The 27,500-nt window shown below is 48.6% G+C and overlaps 1 protein-coding gene across 3 annotated transcripts in view; it reads right to left on the bottom strand.

Annotated features, from left to right (window-relative positions):
• Window positions 1-27,500, bottom strand: part of LOC147012578 (pappalysin-1-like) — a 227,682-nt gene that overhangs the window by 11,999 nt on the left and 188,183 nt on the right. The window contains exons 17-20 of one of the 3 annotated variants that reach the window (XM_085853554.1): window positions 22,392-22,557; window positions 21,538-21,676; window positions 21,232-21,341; window positions 18,213-18,284 (exon numbers count right to left, since the gene is read on the bottom strand). In XM_085853554.1, coding sequence (XP_085709680.1) covers window positions 18,213-18,284; window positions 21,232-21,341; window positions 21,538-21,676; window positions 22,392-22,557 — 487 coding nt within the window. Of the gene's footprint in view, window positions 1-18,212; window positions 18,285-21,231; window positions 21,342-21,537; window positions 21,677-22,137; window positions 22,253-22,391; window positions 22,558-27,500 lie in introns of those variants that run through there. The other 2 variants (XR_015050994.1, XR_015050995.1) reach the window with 2 other exon arrangements.

Raw genomic sequence — 27,500 nt, forward strand, 5'->3', positions numbered from 1 at the left:
GCTGGCACAAATGAATGCGGAAATGAAAGGCATGAACGAAAAGATGGATGCGAATATGAATGAAGTGAAAACGACGATGGATGCGAATACACAGCAAATGAAAAACGAAATGAAAGGCAATACACAACAAATAAACGAAAAGATGGATACAAAAATAAACGGAATGGAAGCAAACATGAAGGAAGAAATGAAAGAGCTACGGGGTGAGACGCAGAACATGGGCCGAAGCCTGCAGGCGGGCATGAAGGCCGTGACCGGGGAGATAAAAATGGCGACTCCACGTGTGGGAGCAAACGAGCTGGGTGGGGGTGCAACGGCTGACAGGCCCGCGGTGGAGGCGGGTGAAAAAATAATTCGTGGAACGTGTTGGGCGAGGGTCGTGACGATGACCGAAAGGGAAAAATTAAATGGGGAGACCAAAACGTGTGAGACGAGACACGAGGTGACGACAACAGAAATAATAGTTGAGACAAGGGAGGTAAAGGGTGAAGAGTTGGCAGAGACACGGGAGATGGGAACGATAGAGGGAAGACTACACGATGAAGACGGGGTAAGTGACGCGCACGCACACACGGAGGTAGTGGAGGACAATGGGGGTGAGCTCGCGGAGCGTGTTGGGACCCGGTGCGAGCACCTGGATGGCCTCCTCCAGGAACGAGGGGAGGGAGTATGCCCCCTTGAGGCGAGTCACGACCAGGTGAGTTCGGTCGTGCTTTGCGAGGTTGAGGGGACGAGTGCTGTGGACAGGTGCTTGGAGAGCTTGGGGGGTATAGAGGCCCCGGAGACCCTTGTGGGGACACGAATCCCCAGTGTGGTTGTCCCTGTGTGTGTGGTGCAAGGCGTGAGTGCGACCCCGTGTGTGAGTGGTGTGGTGGCGATGGTGCTGGAGTGCGTGCTTCCCAGCACGCCGTGTTTGGATGAGGCACCGTGTGTGGATGAGGAACCGTGTGTGGAAGAGGCCGTGTGTGTGAGTGAAACGGCCAGTATGAGTGAGGAACCGCGGGTGAGTGCCCCCGCGTGTGTGGATGAGGCACCGCGGTTAAGTGCCCCCGCGTGTATGAGTGAGGCACGGTGTGTGGATGAGGCACCGCGGTTGAGTGCCCCCGCGTGTATGAGTGAGGGACGTTGTGTGGAAGAGACCGCGTGTGTGAGTGTCGCCGTGTGTATGAGTGAGGTACCGCGGGTGAGTGCCCCCGCGTGTATGAGTGAGGCACGGTGTGTGGATGAGGCACAGCGGTTGAGTGCCCTCGCGTGTGTGGGCGAGGAACCGCGGGTGAGTGCCCCCGCGCGAGTGAATGGAGCACCACGTGTGAGTAGTATGGTTTGTGTGAGTAGTGAGGCACGCGTGAGTGAACGGCCGTGTGCAAGGTCGCTGTGTGCCAGGGAGACCGTGTGTGTGAGAGAGCGGTATGAGAGGGAGATGTCGGTTGGCATGCGGGAGCACGCAGCCGCGTCTCCCCGTGTGAATGTGATGGTGTGGACTGTGTGCGTCGTGACACGCAGGTATGCGTGTGTGGAATGGAGACGGAGACGGCGACATGGGAGAAACGAAAGCCGAGTAGCGGCTGTAGTTGTTTCGGGGACCGTGCCGGGTTCACCCAGCAGTGAGCACGCGGTTCGTGCTGTGCAACGCACGAGACCGCCACGTGCTCGCTTGCGAGAGTGAAGTCCCGGTCCGGAAACGCACGCGGTGGATTTGCCGATCCCGCGGACGGACAAAGTTTAGGCAGGATTTCGGATTTGGACCGGACGGGTTCTCCACGCGATCGTGTGTGTTAAGCTCCAACGGGCAAAGCACATGTGTTCGCGTGGGGAACCCCTCGAGACGTGGGGCTTGTGTTTTTTTTTTATGCGCACGGTGACGCCATGGCTGCACGTGGGGTTGGAATCCGGCAGGAGGGATATCTCTGCCGGATGGTACCGTCCAAGGAGGGACGAGGAACACGTGCAGCTGCATGACGTCACGGGCAGGTGCAAAGTGCGCGAGCTCTGAGTTGCCGCGCAGGTGCTGCGCATGGGAAAAAAAAAAAAAAGCAAGCCTCACTTTCGGGTGCAAAGGATTCCTGGGCAAGGGGTGGAAGACCCCCTTACCCTGGGCACAGGATGAAAACTAGTTAGGGGGAAGGGTTAGCTTAGTTAGACCGACTTCATGGGGCAGGGGTAAGTCCTCATGGAGTCCGTGGAATGGATTAGTTAGAGGGATTGTAGCGAGATTTAGGTTGGGAAATAAAATGGGATTATTTTGGAGACAGAGACAGACTTGTGGATGTGTAGAGGGGACGTAGTTTAGCTACGTAGGTTAAATGGAACGTGCTGTAGTTTAAGGGACGACGTGGGAGCACGAGTTAGTTAGGGGATGTAGTTAGAAGGATGGCAGAGTTCAGCGGTGTGTGTGTTGAAGAGTTGTGGGTTGTGAGGTGAGTACGTGTACATGCTGAGTGAGTGAGGCCAGCGGGTCTGTGTGTGTGTGGAGTGAATGGGGAATGCATGGTGCGATGAGTGATTGGGGGGAGGAGTGACTCCCGCCCAAGGGACCCCGGGGTCAGAGTAGAGTGAGTTAGCTGGGTTAGTCAAATTGAAAAATGGAGGTCGTTTTGTTGTTGGTGGGAAAGTAGGCTCGAGACCCATTTGGAGGGGTGCAGGAGCCCTGTTGACGGGCTTGGGAGCGTGGCTGCGAAAGGTGAGTATCGCTGAGTGGGTACCCCGGGCACCAGGCTAGTCGGCCGTGGTAGGCCAAGGGCCCATGGGGGGCCGGGATAGAGTAGTGGGCACGGGTGCGCCTGCTTGGTGCGGGGGCCCGGGGCGCCATTAGCCGCGTGGGCAGTGTTGTGGGCACGGGTGACCCTCGGAAAGGGGCCCGGGAGGCCGGCCTGCCACGTGTGCGTTTCAGGGGAGGTGCCATGGGGGGCACTCCCCGGTGTTAGGGAGCTGGTAGGCTCGGAGGCAGTGTAGTGCCCGGGGTGCCATAGCGGGAGATTCGGCAGAGGGTCGTGCCTGCCAAAGGGAGCCACGTGTCCCAGCCAGGAGACCGTGTGAGGGCACGGAGAGAAAATTGGGGGGCGAGGCCCGAAATTGTGAGGACACCAACACAGGCGACGGGAATCTGGGTTGTTAGAACCAATAGCTTAAGCGAGAGGCGCTTGTTGAAAGCCCCGGGGTAGTTTAACTGTTAAATGGTTAGGGTAGATTAGGAGATGTACCCCTCCGCACCATCCATCCCCTCGCTGTCGTTGTGGGCCGCTGGACCCACTTTGGGTTATAGATCGCCGAACTCTGGGGAGGCCATTCTGAGGCTTGAGTTGGGCCTCGACACAGGACGTTAGCTCTCCCTTATTCCCCTCCGGGAAGGGAACGTAGGGGTTGGGAGTAGGCTAGGTGACAGGATAGGTTAGCCGAACAAGGACGATAAAGGGGGTTAGGGGACGATTTATAGTGGGGAAGTAAAAATAAAAAAAATAAAAATAAAAAAATAAGTTGGGGCTAAATTGGGGTTTGACAAATTAAGGGAGTGGGTATGTACAGTGACAGGCAAAGGCGATAGGTTGGGAGGGAGACAGGTAGGTAGGTCCGAGCCCGCCCTCCAAGTGGCCAGCACCACCACACTCCCTCCACCAACCTCCACTGAACGGCAAAGGCTGGCCAACTTCATCGGCTGGCCGTGTTTTGCTGCAAGGCAGAGGCCGGCTAACTTCATCGGCAGCTGTTGTGCTGCAAGGCCTGTACCAGCCAGTTCATCTGCTGGCTGTTTTCTTCGAGGCCTGTGCCGGCCAGTTCATCTGCCGGCTGTGTTTGCCTGCAACGGTCTTCTTCTGCGGGCTGTGTTTGCCTGCAGCGGCCTTCTTCTGCGGGCTGTGTTTGCCTGCTACCTTTGCCATGCCATGCCCACTGCCCACGTTCACCAGCCCCGTTCAATTTTTGCTTTGCCCCCCCTGTTCATTTCCATGTGCGCCAGGATCCGCAAGGCAACAGTTTGCAAGCTGCAAGAACTGCCCTGTTGGCAGCTACAACACGGGCCTGCAGTGGCGGCCCGTGCACCGTGTTTGCGTTCATGCATCCATTCGTTGTGCTCATTGCGTGTGCCACTTGAGCTGGCACGGAGACTGCGTTGTGCAGCCCAAGCACCGTTGTGGTTCACTGAGTTCAGTTCAAAAGGGAAGGCCTTGGACTGCGTGTGAGCAGCCAGCCACGTTCCCTGTCACCTGCATTGTTTGAGCCAGAGACTGCATGCGGGCAGCCTGGCTCCCTGCTAACTGCTTTTCTTTTGCAGAGTTCAGTGATCCTGGGCCATGGTTTAGTGTAAAATTTGTAAGTTAAGGTTAAGATGTACTGTACATATGAGTGCGCCCCCGGCATGTATGTCTTAGCGCCGGCAATTTTATTTAAGTCGTCCGTGTGAGTGAGTTTGTTTAGGTAGTTACGCAGCCCTCAGGTTATTTATTTTGGGGACACGAATACCATGAATGTCGCACTCAGGGATCCGTAGGTAAAATGTACTAGGGGAAAACTACACATGATGGCACACGAAAATTTGACGACTCGGGACGAGTCTGTAAAAAGGGAAGGGGTAGTGTTGTGGTTACCAGATTCGCAAACCACCATTCAGGTCCCTTAGGTGAGGTATCTCGGTAAGTGCATGTGTAGTTAGGCCCAAACCCGTTGTCTAGTGGGAATACATGTCATTTATACGTGCTGCGACTCTTCAGGATAGCCGTTTTTCTTTTACTATCTTTATTTTGGACCAACCGCCATGATCACAACCACAACATCAACCACCGACCACAACCACCGCTTCACCACAACCGCCACGACCTTCACGCACACCTCACAACCGTAGCATCGCCACCGTTCTTGCCCCGCTGTGGGTACCGGTGTTGGACTCATGCAGAACGCGCGTCGAACAGCGTGTACAAAACCACGGATTTTCTGCTTCAAAAACGGATCGAAAACGACACACGCCCACTTTTTGCCGTCCAATCGGTGAGCGAGGGGCGAATTGGCTCCGCCCCCAGGGCGATCGATATATGCAAATTTGTGGATCAAAAAGCCTTCACGCCCACTTTTTCTCGGGCCAATGGGGAGCGAGGTGAAAGGTCAAAGGGAGGGGGTCAAAGGCGAAGTTACGGGGGGATAAAAGGACGGTGTTCGTCAGTCAAAGGAGTCGTAAAAGTCGGAGCGAAAGAGTCAGCAGAACGAGAACGAGGGGTCGGAGAGTCGCAAGAGAGAACGAGGGAGAGTCAGCAGAACGAGAACGGAGAGTCAAGAAGAGGAGAGTCGGAAGCAGAGGGTCAAGACTTCGCGGGCGGTGGAGCTGCTCGTCGTGTGCGTTGGAGTCGGAACGGAGGGGACGGAGCTGTGGAAAGGCGGCGACGTCGGACGAGGGGGTGCTCGCGTCGGTGCCAGGAGCTGCACGCCCGAGGGAGGCCGGCAGCGCGACCTGGCCGAGGTGGAGACGCACACCAGGGATAATAAAGATCCTCTATACCCCGAGCATCAGCAACCCCCTCCTGTTTCCCCCCGCGCTGAGATAGTGCGACCAAGGGGGCCCCGTTCCCACCCCCTGCCAGGCACTGTCCACGAGGCCCGCGGGTTGCGGGGCCATCGCCGCTCCGCGTCTCATCACCAGACGGGTAGGCCCGACCTGGTCTCGGCCCCAGGCCTACCTCATTCTTGAGGTATTTCTTTTCCTTGGTTTTGGGTATGTGTTGTCGGCGCCGTCTGTGAAGTAGAATTGTATAAGTGTTGCCGTGTGCTCGGTAGTCGGTATTAGCTCTGCACTGTGTTTTCACTTTTATGTTTGCTTTTTGTGTAAATGGAATTGTGTTTTCTTTTTTGTGTGCATTTGGTGGAATTGTATTTGTGTGCTTTCCGTTCGTCGCGAATAAATGTGCTTTATTGTTGAACTGTTCTCCCGCTTCGCTTCGTCTTTTCCCTCCATTGAATCCCCATCTTGCTTCACGTAAAGGGTTGGTAGTGGGCTGAATACGCCCGATAATTAATCGAACCGTCGAGGTCGACGATAACACCGCTCGGTTATTCTGATAGTACGGAACGGGTCGCTTAAGTGGCCCGTGTCCGAAGTCGACCTGCGGCGAGGTGCGATCGCCCGGTCTACCCTCCGCGTGGGTACTTAGGTAGTTCGAATTTGGCGAGCAACCCTATCCCACGCGGGGGCTGATTGGCTCGATCGCGGTGAGACCGAAAGGTCCACCCGTGACTGGTTCCCGGCGTTAGTCCGAGAGGGTCACGACTGGATTGTCCGTCCGGTGGGCGACGTGCCGCGATTCGAGTTACGTGGCCGTCGCACGCCGGCGGGCGCGAATCCGCAACAATATACATATACATATATATATATATATATATATATATATATATATGTATATATATATATATATATATATTTATATATATATGTATATATATTTATATATATATATATATATATATATATAATTATATATATAATTATATACATATGTATATATAATTATATATATGTATATATAATTATATACATATATATTGTTGTGGTTACCAAATTCGCAAACCACCATTCAGGTCCCTTAGGTGAGGTATCTCGGTAAGTACATGTGTAGTTAGGCCCAAACCCGTTGTCTAGTGGGAATACATGTCATTTATGCGTGCTGCGACTCTTCAGGATAGCCGTTTTTCTTTTGCTATCTTTATTTTGGACCAACCGCCATGATTACCACCACAACCACAACATCAACCACCAACCACAACGCCGCTTCACCACAACCGCCACGACCTTCCTGTCACACCTCGCAACCGTCGCATCGCCACCGTTCTTGCCCCGCTGTGGGTACCGGTGTTGGACTCGTGCAGGGCGCGCGCCGAACAGCGTGTACAAAATCACGGATTTTGTGCTTCAAAAACGGATCAAAAACGACACACGCCCACTTTTTGCCGTCCAATCGGTGAGCGAGGGGCGACTGGCCCGCCCCAGGGCGATCGATATATGCAAATTTATGGATCAAAAAGCCTTCACGCCCACTTTTTCTCGGGCCAATGGGGAGCGAGGTGAAAGGTCAAAGGGAGGGGGTCAAAGGCGAAGCTACGGGGGGATAAAAGGACGGTGTTCGTCAGTCAGCAGAGAGAGAGAAGTGTGGAAGTGTGGAAGTCTGGAGCCCGAAGCCTGCAGTAGCTGGAGAAGCTGAAGAGAGTCGAACGAGGAGAGCCCAAAGAAGAGTCCAGGGTGGAGAGTCCAGAGGCGGAGAGGCGGCAGCGGCGAAGGCAGACGAGGGGGTGCTCGCGACGGTGCCGGGAGCTGCGCGCCCGAGGAAAGCCGGCAGCGCGACCTGGCCGAGGTGGAGACGCACACCAGGGATAATAAAGATCCTCTATACCCCGAGCATCAGCAACCCCCTCCTGTTTCCCCCCCGCGCTGAGATAGTGCGACCAAGGGGGCCCCTTTTCCCACCCCCTGCCTGACACTGTCCGCGAGGCCCGCGGAGTGAGGCGCCATCGCCGCTCCGCGTCTCATCACCAGACCGGTAGGCGCGACCCGGTCTCGGCCTCAGGCCCGCCTCATTCTTGAGGGTATTCTTTCCTTGGTTTTGGGTATGTGTTGTCGGCGCCGTCTGTGAAGTAGAATTGTATAAGTGTTGCCGTGTGCTCGGTAGTCGGTATTAGCTCTGCATTGTCTTCGCTTTTATATTTGCTTTTTGTGTAAATGGAATTGTGTTTTCTTTTTTTTGTGTGCTTTTGGTGGAATTGTATTTGTGTGCTTCCCGTGTGCCGCGAATAAATGTGCTTTATTGTTGAACTGTTCTCCCGCTTCGCTTCGTCTTTTCCTCCATTGAATCCTCATCTTGCTTCACGTAAAGGGTTGGTAGTGGGCTGAATACGCCCGATAATTAATCGAACCGTCGAGGTCGACGATAACACCGCTCGGTTATTCTGATAGTACGGAACGGGTCGCTTAAGTGGCCCGTGTCCGAAGTCGACCTGCGGCGAGGTGCGATCGCCCGGTCTACCCTCCGCGTGGGTACTTAGGTAGGTCGAATTTGGCGAGCAACCCTATCCCACGCGGGGGCTGATTGGCTCGATCGCGGTGAGACCGAAAGGTCCACCCGTGACTGGTTCCCGGCGTTAGTCCGAGAGGGTCACGACTGGATTGTCCGTCCGGTGGGCGACGTGCCGCGATTCGAGTTACGTGGCCGTTCGCACGCCGGCGGGCGCGAAATCCGCAACACTGGTGTCAGGTCGTGCGATACAAATTCATCGCCCTCCTCGCGGCACTGGTATCGGAGAACAGGAAAACGGGCTCTCCTGTCTCCAGCGAAATTCACGGGAATCGGTCCAGGGGTGAGAGAAGCGACCCCCGATTCCCTCCAAATTACGAGCGAGCAAATTAACCCTTCACGAGAAGCAAGATGGCGTCTCAAGGCGAGCGGGAGCCGGGGGTATTAGAAATGGATGTAGAATGTGTAGGATCCATGGTCCAGGATGAAATCCCCGTGCAGGAAATGTTGATTGTGCAGGAACACGGACTCGCCCAACTGAACCCAGGGCCCGAGGTGGGTGCGGCAGCGGCCGCGGTGTATGACACCTCCCCCCCCCTCTCCACCAAGACCCTTCCCCAACCCCTGCCGAAACGGCTCACTTGAGTGCATCCGACATGGCCCAGCTATTCACCATGCTGGCACAAATGAATGCGGCAATGACAAATGAAATAAAAAACGAAATGAAAGACATGAACAAACAAATAAACGAAAAGATGGATACATTCACAAACGAAATAAAACGCATGAAAACTAAAATGGAAACGAACATGAAGGAAGAAACGAGAAAGCTACGGGGTGAGACGCAGAACATGGGCCGATGCCTGCAGGCGGGCATGAAGGCCGTGAGCAGGGAACTTAAAATGGCGACTCCACGTGTCGGACCAAACGAGCTGGAAGGGGGTGCAACGGCTGACAGGCCCGCGGTGGAGGCGGGTAAGGAAAAAGTAATTCGGGAGACAAGAGACGAGGTGAAAGTAATTGCGAGGGAGAGAAAAGAACAATTAATACGGAGAGCAAGGATGAGGTACGCGGAGATCGTGAAAGAGCAAGGAGTGAAAAACAGGGAAGGACGGGAGCGACTTAAGGAGAAAGCAAGGTTGACCTACATAAAGATAAGGGAAAGACGCCAGAAAGAAGCAGAGACCAATAAACACGAGGAAGACGGGGTAAGTGACGCGCACACACACACGGAGGTAGTGGAGGATCATGGGGGTGAGCTGGCGGACTGGGTGGAGACCCAGTGCGAGCACCTGGATGGCCTCCTCCAGGAACGAGGGGAGGGAGTATGCCCCCTTGAGGCGAGTCACGACCAGGTGAGTTCGGTCGTGTTTTGCGAGGTTGAGGGGACGGGTGTTGTGGACGGGTGCACGGAGAGCTTGGGGGGTATAGAGGCCCCGGAGACCCTTGTGGGGACACGAATCCCCAGTGTAGTTGTCCCTGTGTGTGTGGTGCAAGGCGTGAGTGCGTCCCCGTGTGTGGAAGCGACCCCGTGTGTGAGTGGTGTGGTGGCGATGGTGCCGGAGTACGTGCTTCCCAGCACGCCGTGTGTGGATGAGGCACCGTGTGTGAGTGAGGCCGTGTGTGTGAGTGAAACGGCCAGTATGAGTGAGGCACCACGTGTGAGTGGTGTGGTGGCGAGTGTGCCGGAGTGTGTGCTTCCCAGCACACGGTGTGTGGATGAGGAACCGCGGTTAAGTGCCCCCTCGTGTATGAGTGAGGCACGGTGTGTGGATGAGGCACCGCGGGTGAGTGCCCCCGCGTGTGTGGATGAGGCACGGTGTGAGAGTAGTGAGGCACGCGTGAGTGAACGGCCGTGTGCAAGGGAGACCGTGTGTGTGAGAGAGCGGTATGTGAGGGAGATGTCGGTTGGCATGCAGGAGCACGCAGCCGCGTCTCCCGGTGTGAATGTGATGGAGTGGACTGTGTGCGTCGTAACACGCAGGTATGCGTGTGTTGAATGGCGACGACGAAGGCGACAGAGTAAAGAAAGCCGAGTAGCGGCTGTAGTTGTTTCGCGGACCGTGCCGGGTTCACCCAGCAGTGAGCACGCGGTTCGTGCTGTGCAACGCACGAGGCCGCCACGTGCTCGCTTGCGAGAGTGAAGTCCCGGTCCGGAAACGCACGCGGTGGATTTGCCGATCCCGCGGACGGACAAAGTTTAGGCAGGTAAATGGATTTGGACCGGACGGGTTCTCCACGCGATCGTGTGTGTTAAGCTCCAACGGGCAAAGCACATGTGTTCGCGTGGGGAACCCCTCGAGACGTGGGGCTTGTTTTTTTTATGCGCACGGTGACGTCATGGCTGCACGTGGGGTTGGAATCCGGCAGGAGGGATATCTCTGCCGGATGGTACCGTCTAAGGAGGGACGAGGAACACGTGCAGCTGCATGACGTCACGGCCAGGTGCAAAGTGCGCGAGCTCTGAGTTTCCGCGCAGGTGCTGCGCATGAAAAAAAAAAAAAAGACAGCAAGCCTCACTTTCGGGTGCAAAGGATTCCTGGGAAAGGGGTGAAAGACCCCCTTACCCTGGGCACAGGATGGAAACTAGTTAGGGGGAAGGGTTAGCTTAGTTAGACCGACTCCATGGGGCAGGGGTAAATCCTCATGGAGCCCGTGGAATGGATTAGTTAGAGGGATTGTAGCGAGATTTAGGTTGGGAAATAAAATGATTTATTTGGAGACAGTGACAGACTTGTGGATGTATAGAGGGGATGTAGTTTAGCAACGTAGTGTTAAAAGGAACGTGCTGTAGTTTAAGGGACGACGTGGGAGCACGAGTTAGTTAGGGGGTGCAGATAGAAGGATGGCAGAGTTCAGTGGTGTGTGTGTTGAAGAGTTGAGAGGTGAGTACATGATGAGTGAGTGAGGCCAGCGGGTCTGTGTGTGTGTGGAGCGAATGGGGAATGCATGGTGCGATGAGTGATTGGGGGGAGGAGTGACTCCCGCCCAAGGGACCCCGGGGTCAGTGTAGATTGAGTTAGCTGGGTTAGTCAAATTGAAAAATGGAGGTCGTCTTGTTGTTGGTGGGAAAGTAGGCTCGAGACCCATTTGGAGGGGTGCAGGAGCCCTGTTGACGGGCTTGGGAGCGTGGCTGCGAAAGGTGAGTATCGCTGAGTGGGTACCCCGGGCACCAGGCTAGTCGGCCGCGGTAGGCCATGGGCCCATGGGGGGCCGGGATAGAGTAGTGGGCACGGGTGCGCCTGCTTGGTGCGGGGGCCCGGGGCGCCATTAGCCGCGTGGGCAGTGTTGTGGGCACGGGTGACCCTCGGAAAGGGGCCCGGGAGGCCGGCCTGCCACGTGTGCGTTTCAGGGGAGGTGCCATGGGGGGCACTCCCCGGTGTTAGGGAGCTGGTAGGCTCGGAGGCAGTGTAGTGCCCAGGGGTGCCATAGCGGGAGATTCGGCAGAGGGTCGTGCCTGCCAAAGGGAGCCACGTGTCCCAGCCAGGAGACCGTGTGAGGGCACGGAGAGAAAATTGGGGGGCGAGGCCCGAAATTGTGAGGACACCAACACAGGCGACGGGAATCTGGGTTGTTAGAACCAATACTTTAAGCGAGAGGCGCTTGTTGAAAGCCCCGGGGTAGTTTAACAGTTAAATGGTTAGGGTAGATTAGGAGATGTACCCCTCCGCACCATCCATCCCCTCGCTCTCGTTGTGGGCCGCTGGACCCACTTTGGGTTAGATCGCCGAACTCTGGGGAGGCCATTCTGAGGCTTGAGTTGGGCCTCGACACAGGACGTTAGCTCTCCCTTATTCCCCTCCGGGAAGGGAACGTAGGGGTTGGGAGTAGGCTAGGTGACAGGATAGGTTAGCCGAACAAAGACGATAAAGGGGGTTAGGGGACGATTTATAGTGGGGGAGTAAAAATAAAAACAACAAAAAAATAAGTTGGGGCTAAATTGGGGTTTGACAAATTAAGGGAGTGGGTATGTACAGTGACAGGCAAAGGCGATAGGTTGGGAGGGAGACAGGTAGGTAGGTCCGAGCCCGCCTTCCGAGTGGCCAGCACCACCGCACCCCCTCCACCAACCTCCACTGAACGGCAAAGGCTGGCCAGCTTCATCGGCTGGCTGTTTTTTTCTGCAAGGCCTGTGCCGGCCAACTTCATCGGCAGCTGTTATTTTGCTGCAAGGTCTGTGCCGGCTGGATCGTCTGCAGCTGCTGTGCTGCAAGGCCTGTGCCGGCCCACTTCATCTGCCGGCTGGCTGTTTTTTCTTCAAGGCCTGTGCCGGCCAGTTCATCTGCCGGCTGTGTTTGCCTGCAGCGGCCTTCTTCTGCGGGCTGTGTTTGCCTGCTCACCTTTGCCATGCCATGCCCACTGCCCATGTTCACCAGCCCCGTTCAATTTTGCTTTGCCCCCCCCCCCTGTTCATTTCCATGTGCGCCAGTATCCGCAAGGCAACAGTTTGCAAGCTGCGAGAACTGCCCTGTTGGCAGCTACAACACGGGCCTGCAGTGGCGGCCCGTGCACCGTGTTTGCGTTCACTGCATTCAGTTCAAACCGTTCATGCATCCATTCGTTGTGCTCATTGCGTGTGCCGCTTGAGCTGGCACGGAGACTGCGTTTGTGCAGCCCATGCACCGTTGTGGTTCACTGCGTTCAGTTCAAAAGGGAAGGCCTTGGACTGCGTGTGAGCAGCCAGCCACGTTCCCTGTCACCTGCATTGTTTGAGCCAGAGACTGCATGTGGGCAGCCTGGCTCCCTGCTAACTGCTTTTCTTTTGCAGAGTTCAGTGATCCTGGGCCATGGTTTAGTGTAAAATTTGTAAGTTAAGGTTAAGATGTACTGTACATATGAGTGCGCCCCCGGCATGTATGTCTTAGCGCCGGCAATTTTATTTAAGTCGTCCGTGTGAGTGAGTTTGTTTAGATAGTTACGCAGCCCTCAGGTTATTTATTTTGGGGACACGAATACCATGAATGTCGCACTCAGGGATCCGTAGGTAAAATGTACTAGGGGAAAACTACACATGATGGCACACGAATATTTGACGACTCGGGACGAGTCTGTAAAAAGGGAAGGGGGTAGTGTTGTGGTTACCAAATTCGCAAACCACCATTCAGGTCCCTTAGGTGAGGTATCTCGGTAAGTACATGTGTAGTTAGGCCCAAACCCGTTGTCTAGTGGGAATACATGTCATTTATGCGTGCTGCGACTCTTCAGGATAGCCGTTTTTCTTTTGCTATCTTTATTTTGGACCAACCGCCATGATTACCACCACAACCACAACATCAACCACCAACCACAACGCCGCTTCACCACAACCGCCACGACCTTCCCGTCACACCTCGCAACCGTCGCATCGCCACCGTTCTTGCCCCGCTGTGGGTACCGGTGTTGGACTCGTGCAGGGCGCGCGCCGAACAGCGTGTACAAAATCACGGATTTTGTGCTTCAAAAACGGATCAAAAACGACACACGCCCACTTTTTGCCGTCCAATCGGTGAGCGAGGGGCGAATTGGCCCCGCCCCCAGGGCGATCGATATATGCAAATTTATGGATCAAAAAGCCTTCACGCCCACTTTTTCTCGGGCCAATGGGGAGCGAGGTGAAAGGTCAAAGGGAGGGGGTCAAAGGCGAAGCTACGGGGGGATAAAAGGACGGTGTTCGTCAGTCAGCAGAGAGAGAGAAGTGTGGAAGTGTGGAAGTCTGGAGCCCGAAGCCTGCAGTAGCTGGAGAAGCTGAAGAGAGTCGAACGAGGAGAGCCCAAAGAAGAGTCCAGGGTGGAGAGTCCAGAGGCGGCAGCGGCGAAGGCAGACGAGCGGGTGCTCGCGACGGTGCCGGGAGCTGCGCGCCCGAGGAAGGCCGGCAGCGCGACCTGGCCGAGGTGGAGACGCACACCAGGGATAATAAAGATCCTCTATACCCCGAGCATCAGCAACCCCCTCCTGTTTCCCCCCCCCCGCGCTGAGATAGTGCGACCAAGGGGGCCCCTTTTCCCACCCCCTGCCTGACACTGTCCGCGAGGCCCGCGGAGTGAGGCGCCATCGCCGCTCCGCGTCTCATCACCAGACGGGTAGGCGCGACCCGGTCTCGGCCTCAGGCCCGCCTCATTCTTGAGGGTATTCTTTCCTTGGTTTTGGGTATGTGTTGTCGGCGCCGTCTGTGAAGTAGAATTGTATAAGTGTTGCCGTGTGCTCGGTAGTCGGTATTAGCTCTGCATTGTCTTCGCTTTTATATTTGCTTTTTGTGTAAATGGAATTGTGTTTTCTTTTTTTTGTGTGCTTTTGGTGGAATTGTATTTGTGTGCTTCCCGTGTGCCGCGAATAAATGTGCTTTATTGTTGAACTGTTCTCCCGCTTCGCTTCGTCTTTTCCTCCATTGAATCCCCATCTTGCTTCACGTAAAGGGTTGGTAGTGGGCTGAATACGCCCGATAATTAATCGAACCGTCGAGGTCGACGATAACACCGCTCGGTTATTCTGATAGTACGGAACGGGTTGCTTAAGTGGCCCGTGTCCGAAGTCGACCTGCGGCGAGGTGCGATCGCCCGGTCTACCCTCCGCGTGGGTACTTAGGTAGGTCGAATTTGGCGAGCAACCCTATCCCACGCGGGGGCTGATTGGCTCGATCGCGGTGAGACCGAAAGGTCCACCCGTGACTGGTTCCCGGCGTTAGTCCGAGAGGGTCACGACTGGATTGTCCGTCCGGTGGGCGACGTGCCGCGATTCGAGTTACGTGGCCGTTCGCACGCCGGCGGGCGCGAAATCCGCAACAATATATATATATATATATATATATATATATATATATATATATATATATATATATATATATGTATATATATATATATATATATGTATATATATATGTATATATATATGTATATATATATGTATATATATGTATATATGTATATATATATATATATATATGTATGTATATATATATATATATGTATGTATATATATGTATGTATGTATATATATATATATATGTATGTATGTATATATATGTATGTATATATATATATATATATATATATATATATATATATATATATATATATATATATATATATATATATATATATATGTATATATATATATATATATGTGTATGTATATATATATATATATATATATATATATATATATATATATATATATATATATATATATATATATATATATATATATGTATACACACACACACACACACACACACACACACACACACACACACACACACACACACACACACACACACACACTACCGGTCAAAAGTTTTAGTACACCCCCATTTTTCCAGTTTTTACTGAAATTTAAGCAGTTTAATGTTTCAATGCACTTTGGAATTAAAGCAAAGAACAAATAAACAATTGCAGATAAAAAAAATAAATCATGGAATCGTTTTGTTGAACAAAATTTAATCTACATTTTTGACTCATCAAAGTAGCCACCTATTATAGATATAACAGCCGAACATACTCGTGGCATTCTTTCTACAATGGAAATCAAATATTGTTTGGAAAGTTCTTCCCAACAATGTTGCAGAAGTTCCCACAAATGTGTTGCACTTGTAGGTTGCTTTGCTATCGCCCTTCTGTCCAGTTCATCCCAAACAAGCTCAATGGGGTTTCAGTCTGGAGACTGTGCTGGCCATTCCATGATTTGAAGCCTACCATATTGTTCTTTTCTTCTAAGGTAGTTCTGACATAGCCTGGAGGTATCTTTTGGCTCGTTATCTTGCTGTAGGATGAACCCCTGACCAACTCGGCGTAGACCAGAGGGTATTGCATGGTGCTGCAAAATGCTGTGGTAGCCCTTTTGTTTCAGGGTGCCAGTCACTCTGTGCAAGTCACTGACTCTGGATCCAGCAAAAGAGCCCCAGATCATCACGCTTCTTCCTCCATGTTTGACAGTTGGTGTCACACACTGAGGAACCATCCTTTCGCCTACTCGACGGCGTACAAAAACCCTGCGCGATGAACCGAAGATTTCAAATTTTGATTCATCTGTCCATAAGACCTTCTTCCAGTTTTCAGTGGTCCACTGGCGGTGCTTCATGACCCAGCCAAGCCTCTTTTTCTTATTTTGCCATCTTTGCAATGGCTTTCTTACTGTCACTCGACCTGTCAAGCCTGCAGCTCGAAGTCTTCTCTTCACAGTTGAAACTGAGACTTCCCTACTTTGACCAGTGTTAAGCTGTGCTTTAAGCTGCTGTCCTGTGAGCCGCCTCTCACGCAAGCTGCTGGCTCTCAGAAACTTGTCTTCTGATTGTGTTGTGGCTTTGGGTCTGGCAGACCTCTTCCTGTCAGAGTTTCCTCCAGTTTCCAAGTGCCTTTTCATGGTGTAGGAAACAGTACTCACTGACATCTTGGCTTCCTTGCAATTTCTCCAAAGGAAAGACCTACACTTTTAAGGGTTACAATGGTCTGTCTGTCTTCCTTTGTTAATTGTGTTTTTCTCACCATTATGATAGTAATATACTACTTCCTGCAGTGCAATATTGTCCAAATAATGCTTCAGAGGGTGCAGCAATACAGTCTGTTTCAACACTGCTTTTATACAGACCGAGGGTTTGTAACTAATCAACAAAAGTTGGGACACCTGTAGGAATAGTTTGCATCAACTTTCAAGGCTTAATTTACTTCCATTTCTGCAGAACAGCTGCAGTGCTAACCCATTACTTGTTCCCTGAAAAGGGCCTTTTTTAACAACTCTGAAATTTACATTCTTTTTCAGTTTTTGGTAACCTAAACTTTTTTTAACCTCTGGCAGTTTACCGCTTAGCTTTGTACCATTTCAGGTTATTCACTGGACTTCAACTGCTTAAATTTCAGTAAAAACTGGAAAATGGGGGTGTTCTAAAACTTTGGACCGGTAGTGTATAAAGGTGCAAGATTACCTATATGTGAACACATAAACTTTTCCAAGATTAAGAAAATAGGTCACAGTGACCTCATTTTAAATAATCTTCTTCAGGGAACACATTCTGACCCATTTGCAAAACTTCACAATGATTGAATGTAGTGTTTTCCCTGAAACTAGTTAACAAAAAAAAAAAACATTAAAAGGTAATTTAAGGTGCATTAAAGGTCAAGATAAAAATGTATACCCAGGTGCACTACTTCGGACCAATAACTTCTATTTATTTTTACAGGATCTGAGGCTCATAGTGGAGCTGCCAGACACATGGACATGTAGACGAATGCACAATACGCAACACAGGACTGTTCGGGGAGACAAACACAGCCACAGAAGTTGAGGGAAGTGCTGTCACTTCCTAGGGCACTCTGGGTACCAGTGATGCCACAACAATGGCGCTGCCTTTCTCACCTCACTCAGCGGGTCATATACTCCTCCACATGAATGCCAGCCGATGGAGATCGTCTGTGCTCTTTATCATTTTAAATTCAGCTCATAGCTATTAGCTGGTAGTTATAATAATAATAATAGCACGAACAATATCTATCTCTATCTCTATCTCTATCTCTATCTCTATCTCTATCTCTATCTCTATCTCTATCTCTATCTCTATCTCTATCTCTATCTCTATCTCTATCTCTATCTCTCTCTCTCTCTCTCTCTCTCTCTCTCTCTCTCTCTCTCTCTCTCTCTCTCTCTCTCTCTCTCTCTCTCTCTCTCTCTCTCTCTCTCTCTCTCTCTCTCTCTCTCTCTCTCTCTCTCTCTCTCTCTCTCTCTCTCTCTCTCTCTCTCTCTCTCTCTCTCTCTCTCTCTCTCTCTCTCTCTCTCTCTCTCTCTCTCTCTCTCTCTCTCTCTCTCTCTCTCTCTCCTATTCCTTTGTTCTGTTGCATCTTGATTCATTCATTAGTTTAGCTCTTCCACGAGCCTTGACTCTGTTCATATATATATATATATATATATATATATATATATATATATATATATATATATATATATATATATATATATATATTCCTTTTGGAAATGGAAAGCCCTAATGAGAACACAAGTAAAGATAAAAGAAGTATGTAACAAGCAGAAATAATAAAGATGAGGAACAATCATTTTTAGGGCCTTGCACATCTTGGGTACAATGAGGAGAGAGAGAGAGAGAGAGAGAGAGAGAGAGAGAGAGAGAGAGAGAGAGAGAGAGAGAGAGAGAGAGAGAGAGAGAGAGAGAGAGAGAGAGAGAGAGAGAGAGAGAGAGAGAGAGAGAGAGAGAGAGAGAGACAGAGAGAGAGAGAGAGAGAGAGAGACAGAGAGAGAGAGAAACCTTACCTCACAGGATGGAATGCAGCAGATGGCCAAAGGATCTTGGTACCAGTGCTTTGCACCAGAGCAAGTAATATGCTGAGAAGAGAAGTTTGGAATGGAGAGAAAAAGGTTTAAAAAAAACACTTGTTATTTGCACCAATTACTGATTGTGTTTGTTGTTCCTCTTATCAATTTAGAGGTGAGCGGTAAAAATCTATCCTGAAGCAAATAAAAGCTTCTGCATAAATGCACATGGTATCGATTCCGAGAGAGAATTCCTGAAAGTGAATTAGGGAAAGAATGTGTAGCTCCAAGTAAGATGCAATATGATTATGTGAACCGATGAAGCATGCCAAGCTGAAAATGCCTTGTGGATTTTGGATAAAGAATTCCAGTTGAACCAATAATTAATTTAATGCTCTGCCAACCAACAAAAAGTGACCCCAACTTGGGGACAGCCATGGAAGCCAAAAGAAGTGCGATTTTGTAAATGTAAAATTAAAAAAAAATTTTGTCATGGTCGGTAATCTTTATCCAATTATACACAATTTCATTGACAATTTTAATTAATTAACATTCATCATGACTCAATCACTGCTTATATTTAATTTATTTGTATGTGCTTGCAATACTGCGCATGCAGTTTTATTCCTCACATGTATCATTGATTTATTTGATGTACTATATATCCCACTTTTCCACTTTTCAGAACATTCCACTTTTCAGAACATTCCACTTTATCCCATGTGGTATGTGCACCCCTAATGACAGACCAAAAACTGCTGCATCCCTTTCAGCAGTTCAAGGAAGCAACATATGCTGTCTGTACCAACAGATCCAGGCAAGCCTTGCATCCTAACCTCATCACCCTGGGAGGATTGTTTCGTGAATCTACCTCAATTCTTTCTTGAGAGTGTGAAAAGGATGAACTGATTAGATTTTGGTGAAGATCCGGAACTGGACACTGGATGGTTTTAAGTGATTCTTCACCATTGAGTGATACATAACATATCACTCATAGGGCTAAACAAATCAGAGGGCTAAAAACGATACATAACACAAGACTATCGCAAAAGTTACGGACGGATTCGGACTAAACTTGGTGGACAGGTTGGGTGTGTGACAAGAACAAGTCGATTTGATTTTGGTGAAAATTTGGATGTGAAAAAATGTAATTTTTGTTTTCCTGATTATTCACCATCAAAAGATGGGGCCAAAAACGATGTACAGCAGAATATCTCAAAACGTTATTGACGAGTTATGACAAAACTAGTTGGATGGGTAGGTTAGATGAAAAGATGAAGCAGATTCAATTTTGGTTAAGGTCTGGATCCAGATCCAGATTATCAGTGGGATACAAAACATAAACCGTTCACTGTTCAGCCTCATGGAGGGAGGTATGCGCTATACTGAGTGTCATTTTAGTTTGTTCAGATTTCATTGCTATTGTTGTTGAGTCTATAACTTGTGCAATAAACTGGAAGGGCACCATCAAAGGGATTGGATTAATCCTGAATTTGCTTTCCACGGTGTTGAAGACTGATGAAGCAACCTCCTGAGCAATGAAATACACTGAGTGGTTTGGCATTGCCTTCTCTGTGGTCGCAGTCATGACAGGAATATGTATTTGGTCAGACTGATGAAGCAACCTCCTGAGCAATGAAATACACTGAGTGGTTTGGCATTGCCTTCTCTGTGGTCGCAGTCATGACAGGAATATGTATTTGGTCAAAATGCCAGTGACAATACCGAGTGTTTGCGAAAGACACTGTGGGGTCTTCAACATCCACCACCAGCAAACAATTCTGGCAGATGGGTTCCCAGCTTAACATGCCATCTGAAGGAAGGTGTACTAATTGATGCATCCTCCCTGTGAGATCCCAGTGTGACAGTTTATTATCGTTGGGTCAGGAATTGAACCCAGATTGACAACTTTAAATGATGTGCATTACCTCTGAGCTTTCATGCCTGAAACACATCAATCCCATGCATACACAGATTTTAAATTCTTTACAAGAGTGGGGCCCATTGAAGATCAAGGTAGAACTGACACTGGGACAAACATGAAGAGAATGAATGAACAGGAAAACAGGAGAGGGAGGAGGGGAGAAATCTGAAACGAGCAAGTAAAATGGTTGATTTAGCAAAGGTTAAGCGGGTCAGAATTGGGGATGACAAGATATGGTGGTACCCTGCTTTCTTAAAGTCTTGGAAAGAAGAGTGAGATGGAACAGCCTTTGGAAGGTGGTTCCATAGATGGGAGAAGTGAGGAATATAAGAGTTGAAGTGTGCTTTCAGCCTGTATTTTGGAATTTTAATCAGCACGGGGTTACTGGAAGAGCAAGTCCATCCTTGAGCTGCTAGTATGGTCAGAGGACTGAGAGGGCAGGAGCAATGTTGGAGAAGAGATGGCATGCGAATCTTTATTTTCCTAGGAAAGACTTGGATCGATGGAGGATGCCCGGTCTGTGACTGGCTTTGGAGGCCAGCTTCGCTATGTGGTCGGCTAAGTAAAGCTCATGGCTGAGGGTGAGGTCTAGAAGTTCAATAGGCTGAACCTCTTCCAGTGGATGACCAAGGAAATAGATAGATGTGTTCATTCGACAGTCGTTCAGCAAGGATAGGGTGAGACTGAGATTTTCCAGAATTGAAGGACATGTTCCATTTATCATAACAAGGTCTAATCATTTCCTGATTAAACAGAGTGGCAGATGCAGCTGCTGCTTGTCTACCAAGATTGGGTCCTGCAGACACAATGTGGAGTTGTCTGCACAAAGGCATAAAGGGTTTTCCAGAGTATCAGATCGCCCTTTAAAATAGATACAATTTTTTAAAAAAATTATTCACAAGTTTACATCTGTGCTGAATGGAAGTAAACTTGGGGATATGAAATTACTTTTACACAGTATGTCTACCGTTCTGACGTCGATTATTTTTTTCTTTTTAGATCAGGTGATAAAAACATCAGTGTTATGACATCGATGTATAAATGCATCTGATGTGTCTCACAAAATCAGACCGTGATTCCTCCATGTTGACCCACCTTGATCCGTGTTGCATTGACCTCGGGTGGTAGTACCCCTGTGTCGAGGTTTAAGTCAGGTAGGACTGGGTCAGTGAGAGGCACTGTACAAGTCGGCTGACAGAATGCACCTGCACACGAGATGTAAAAGAGACATATATCGGCTAAAAAGAACAAATCAAAATCATCTTGGACAGGCTTAAACAGCTGGTAAGAGCACAGACGAGCTGGAACTCACATCAACCAGGACATCACAATGATATCAGAGCCAGGCCAATTGGCCCTTTGTATTCACACAATTAAGATGGTGATGATATTCTGACTCACCAATCCGGTAGCCTATATCACAAAGAAAGAGTACTTCAGCAGTGCTTCGTGGTGGAGGACATTCACCCGTGATATCTGGGCAGAGCTTCAGCTGACCATTCCATCTTCCCTTCTTGGTGCACTTCACTGTACTTGAATGCTATTGGTCAAGAAAAGCAGAAAATAGTTACATACATTTCCCAAGTAAAAATGGTAAGCTATAAATAATTTATAAATCATTGGTGGAAACTGGAGTTCATTGGGACATGAGGTGCATTCGGACATCTCCTCTATCAGTTACAGATTCTTGGCCAATGATATAAAGCGGAATCACATTGGCACATTGCAACATTAAGATGTAAAGTGTCAATGTGTTGACAGTTATTATCGTGAGAACAGATTTATTTATTTTTCTATAAAATCGAAGCTCACGTAAGACTGGCAGTAGAAAAGTAAGCTAAGGAGGGGAACGGATGAACAAGATAAAAAAAAAAGAGAAGCAATAAAGTACAGCAACGAAACGGAATGAGGCCCACAGCAGCAGACAACCCAGCCAAGCACACAGAAACCCGGCACAAAAGCAAATGCAAAGGCACACAATGAGCCGTGGAAATACATTACAACAAAAGATGTTCGACAAGACAATTCTGGAACGAACGGGTCTTGTCAACTTTTGAAGATGGCCTCTCGGGGCCGAAAATATGGCACCTGGCCGCGAATAAACTTGGAACTGCCACTGGGACAAACATGAAGAGAATGAATGAACAGGAAAACAGGAGAGGAAAACAGCTAATGTCCAAAAACAATACCTGTGTACCAAATGTACCCCATTTTCTCCAACTTGGTGTGTAATGGAAATTAGAATTTGTACCTACCTCAAGATGACCAGGACATTTTAATCGACAACGGCTTCCTGCTTCAAATTTCCGTGAGCAATGGTATAAACCATGCAGAATTGCAGGCAGTGGCGGGCATTGAATAGGTTGACAGGAACCTCCAGCCCAGCTTCCATTCTCTGTACATTCCAGGAGGAAGTTCTTTCTAGATTCAGAGAAAAAAAAAATATTATTGTGGGTTCAAGATTTTAAAAAAAATCATCATTATTCTCATCCTTTGATCAAAATTACAAAATGTTGGAGGAGTATCATAATGACAGAGGGAACAGGTGGATAAACAAGTTAACAGAATCTGTAAATTAAAGCCTGTAAGTAAGAATATGTCGAGGAGCTTATAGAGGTAAATAAGATTATTGGTGGGGAGAGTGAAAATGACGAGCAACGTTTATAAGATACTATATACCTTGATGCTTTCCCGCAAATGCAGGATTGGACTGACACAGAGACAAAATGAACATGTGGAAGTTACAAGAGGGTTTGGACTTCAGTAGGTAAGCAAAGAGGGAGTTATTGGATGAATGTGTTCTTGCAAAGCAGAAGTGGGAGAGCAGGAGGTGGAAGGTGTAGGCTTTTAAAGTCAAACAATCAATATATTTGTTATATAATGATTTTACTTTGAAATAAAATCTGAAAAACACTTTTGTTTGCAGAAGTGAGGCTCATGGAAGAACAAGGTATAACTGAGAGTGGTACAAACATCAAGGGAATGAACAAACAGGAAAAGATGAGAGGGAGGACAGAAGGAAACAGGAAAACTAAGAATTTAATATGGAAAAGTAATATGGTTGGGTAAAGAAAGGTTAATGAGTGTAATGAACATCATGGGTCAGAATTGGAAATGGCAAGAGATGGGAGATTGGGAGTGCACTGCTGGTTTGAAGCCGTGAAGGGAAAAGTGAGACAGACCAAACCCTGGAAGGTGGTTCCATTGACAGAAGTGAGGAATAAAATAGTTTTGGTGAATCAACGGCCTTTCTTTTGGAAGCCTAACCATGAGGAGTTTACTGGAATAAAACGTGACTCCTGGAGTAGACAGGGAGAGTCGGAGGACTGAAAGAGCAGGGGGAGAAACATCGAAGACTCGACAGTCAAAAGCAGAGACCACTGACCTTCCTGCGAAGTGAAATCACAGACTTTATGCTTCGGCCTCATCACGTGACATTGCAATACATTTGAGAGCTTAAGATTCCACAGAATCCAAGAGAGACAGATGTGATGCTGGGGCACCAGCCCATAGCAGAGAGCAGTACTCCATTGAGCTGTGGCAAAAGGCCTTGTACATTATGAATAGATATGATTATCAAAGGAAAGACTTGTATCGATGTAGGATGCCCAGTCAGTGGCTGGCTTTCGAGGCCAGCTTTGCTTCGTGGTCAACTCAGAAAAGGTCATGACTGGTGATGAGATCAATAAGTTCAAGCAACTGAACCTCTTCCAGTGGATGATCAAGGAAATAGATAGGTGGGTTCATTTTATGATCCTTCCAAAGTGACAGGTTGAGATTGCGAGATTTTCCAGGATCGAAAGAACGTTTTGCTGTGCTACCATATGAATGCTGCTCATACTTCCAGTCTTATTCCAACCCGGCCAAGTTCTCCCAGTAGGTGGTCATGTTTGTACGCACAATGTCGAAGGTGTCATCTACATATCTGTTCCAGTACCGTGGCGGCCAATTCTCATGAGACTCAAATATCCTTCGTTCGAGTTCCTCCATCACCAAATTAGCGACAACAGCAGAGACCTGTGAACCCATAGCTGTGCGAAATATTTGTCGGTAGTGTGCACCGTCATTGATGAAGGTCGTGCTATTCAGACACATCTCCAGCAAGCTCACAACGTCTTCAGGTGTTAGTTTACCATTTTAACAAGTCATTTTTCAATCATTCGAATGTTTCAACCGGTCGAGTGTGACGCTCACCGCTAGATCGACTGGGATGTTTGTGAAAAGGGAAACAACATCAAAAGATACCATCGTCTCATAATCTTGGATTCTAACCTCTCTTATCCTTTGGACAAATTCACTACGATTCGTAACCGTTTTATCAGTCTTTCCTACAAGTCTGCCAATGATACGTGCTAGAAAGACTGACAATCGGTTAGATGGTGCATTGACGAAGGACACGATGGGTCTCAGAGGGACATTGTCTTTGTGGATCTTGGGAAGACCATACAGTTTGGTTGCTGAACCATTGCTGCAGTAAAACCAATGGTAGTCCTGGTTTCCCAGCCTACCTGCTCGTTTTAGCAAGGATAATCGTGTGTTCAAGGACCGTTGTTGCTTTAGAGTTGGATCATCAGGTAATTCTTGAGACGTTTTACCATCCTCCAGGAGTGATATGACTTTACCGTGGTGTGATTCCTTCTCCATTACTACCACTGCCCTGCCCTTGTCTGTTGGTGCAAAGATCAAATCAGTCCAGTTTTTGAGACTTTTAATAGCCTTCAGCTCTGGTACCAAGAGGTTAGGTTTAGATTTACTCGTGTGTACAAGTGTGATTAACTTGGTATGTGATATTGAAGGTGCTTGGTTACACCTGAGATGATTTACAATTGCTATTTATAAGAGAGGTGGACACTTATCCAAACAAGATATTCTAGTTTTGTATTTTTAATTAATTTTCTGACATTTGTAGAATTTGTTTTTCACTTGGAAATTGTGGGTTGCGATGTTTAACTAAAGGTGGAAAAAGTCTGATTTCATGCAATTTAATTCCAGGCAGTAAGGCAACAAAATGTGAAAATTTTGGAAGTGGGTGAATACTTTCTATAGGCACTGCGCATAGGGACAAAGTGACGACAATGGTCTTTCTTGCACTAAAAGACATGTTTCATGTATATGACTATCAGCTTATTTTCCACTGTGTTAACAGCCTTCCTGCTGGAGGGGTGTGTAACTATCCTGCACAGATTGGAATCATCAGCAAGGTGACACGATGGATTTTCCTGGGAAAAAGACTTGGCATTGATTTGTATAAAGAACGGAATTAATCTCAGAACATTACATCGAGAGACACCTGCCTCTAGAAGTACTCTCTCATGCATTCTGTCTTATCAGATATACAGGGTGTTTAAAAAGAAAGTGCAACAGAAACTAAAACCTCTCCTGCAAAAAGAGAAGTCTTTCAGAGAAAAGTATTTGTTGTCAAACTTTTACAACTATTGTCAATTCAGTGAGTGATTGATAGTTGCAAGTAAACAAGCATACATTTTATTTTAAAGATGAACAAACATGAAACATAAGTATTTCATTCAGTCCATAGTTACTTTTGAAACACGCTGAATTTCCCACAAACTCGTGTAACATGCTCTAAAAAAGTGTGCGTACAGCAAACCACAATGAGATGCTTGCATCTTTCAATAAGCACTCACACGCTCTCACCATGTCTCTCCGAAAGGACCGTCTGGAAACACCCCCCCCCCCCCAATCTACTTACTCAACAACCCTCTTGAAGAAGTCCTTTCACTCAAGCTTCTGGGTCTCACTATCTGCCATGATCTTTCCTGGAAAATGCCACATTTCCAACCTGGCCTCCAAAGCCAATCGCGCCAACTGAGCATCCTCCATCGTGCAAAGACCTTCCTTGGCACACCTGAGTTTCGAAACACATAAAGCTTTCGTCCGCAGCCTGATGGAGTACTGCACTTCCCTCTGGGCTGGTGCTCCCGCTTTCCACTGTGAAAACGAAGGCATTTACGATAATTGGTATCTCCCACGATGATGCCGAGTCTTTGGGTCTCTCACTCTCTCACCGCAGGCAGGTCGGTGGTCTTTCAGTCTTCTACCATCTTCTCTCAGTCCTCATCCCCCCCCTACTCTGTCTGAGATATGCCCCCCCACCCCCTCCATATTTCCGCAGGGCGCTCAAGGTTCGCCAGCAACCCCCTTCTGGTAAAACTACCAAAATCAAGAATTACTGCTCACCTTCACTCTTTCATTCCTCTTTTTTTCCCCCACCTTTGGAGAAAACTCCCTCACTCTCTTCAATCCCACTCTTCCCTCCAGGTCTTCAAAACAGCTGTTCATCACCATCTTTTATCTTCCCCCATCCAAAACTATGATCTTTCTACCCCCGTTAATCCACCCCAACCCCACCTCCTTCAAATTCCCTGTTTTCCTTCCTGAAAGGCCCTGTCATGTAAGGACCTAAAAGTCCATCTTGTGTACCCCGTGTATCCCGCCCCATCCCTCTCCCTTACACAGATCTCCTCATGTCTCTGTTCCTCACTGTTTTTTCCTCCCCTCTCCTGCCACTCTTGTCTCCTACTCCCCTTGTTGTACATTGGGTGTGTTAGCTCTCATACGAGCCTCGACATTGTTTTCAAAAGAAAAAACAAAAACAAAAACATTTTCTTGTGATGATTGGCCATCAGTCTCAAAAGCAGGGAATACAGGCATTAGAGAGAGCTTGTCAAAAGCAACATACAACTTACAAACCAAAACCAACTTCTGAAAACACCACCATCCAGAGGCTGACAGGATAGATCATACATAGCATACTTGTTTTTGATGTGTCTATTTTGTGTTCCATTTTTTAACCAACCATAAACTGGCACCTTGGTAAGTCACAGAAAGGTCATCGCATCAACGAGTGTGCTGCCCCCAAGTGGAATTTGAAAATGGATGTCTCATTCAATGGTGGATATAAAAAATGCATGGTATCCTTTGCAAGAGGAGGACATTGTCTACCAGCTCCTTCAATGAGGCGCTCATCATAGCTGGTGTTCGACTATGGACAATAAATTGTTGTGATACTCAGATAATTAACCACCAAATCAAATCAGTTCAAGGAGGTGCATAGGAAGGAGAGAGAGACAAGGAGGTGCACAGGAAGAAGAGAGAGACAAAGAGGTGCACAGGAAGAAGAGAGAGACAAGGAGGTGCACAGGAAGAAGAGAGAGACAAGGAGGTGCACAGGAAGAAGAGAGAGACATGGAGGTGCATAAGAAGAAGAGAGAGAGAGAGGGGGGAGGGGAAGATCTCAGAATATATATATATATATATATATATACACATGTTGTTCTTCTTTCGGCTGCTTCTGTTAGGGGTCGCCACAGCGGATCATCCGTTATGATCCGCATACTGATTTG

Source organism: Eptatretus burgeri, chromosome 14, assembly GCF_056783735.1.
Source record: "Eptatretus burgeri isolate ZD-2024b chromosome 14, Ebu_testis_v1, whole genome shotgun sequence".
NCBI lineage: Eukaryota > Metazoa > Chordata > Myxini > Myxiniformes > Myxinidae > Eptatretus > Eptatretus burgeri.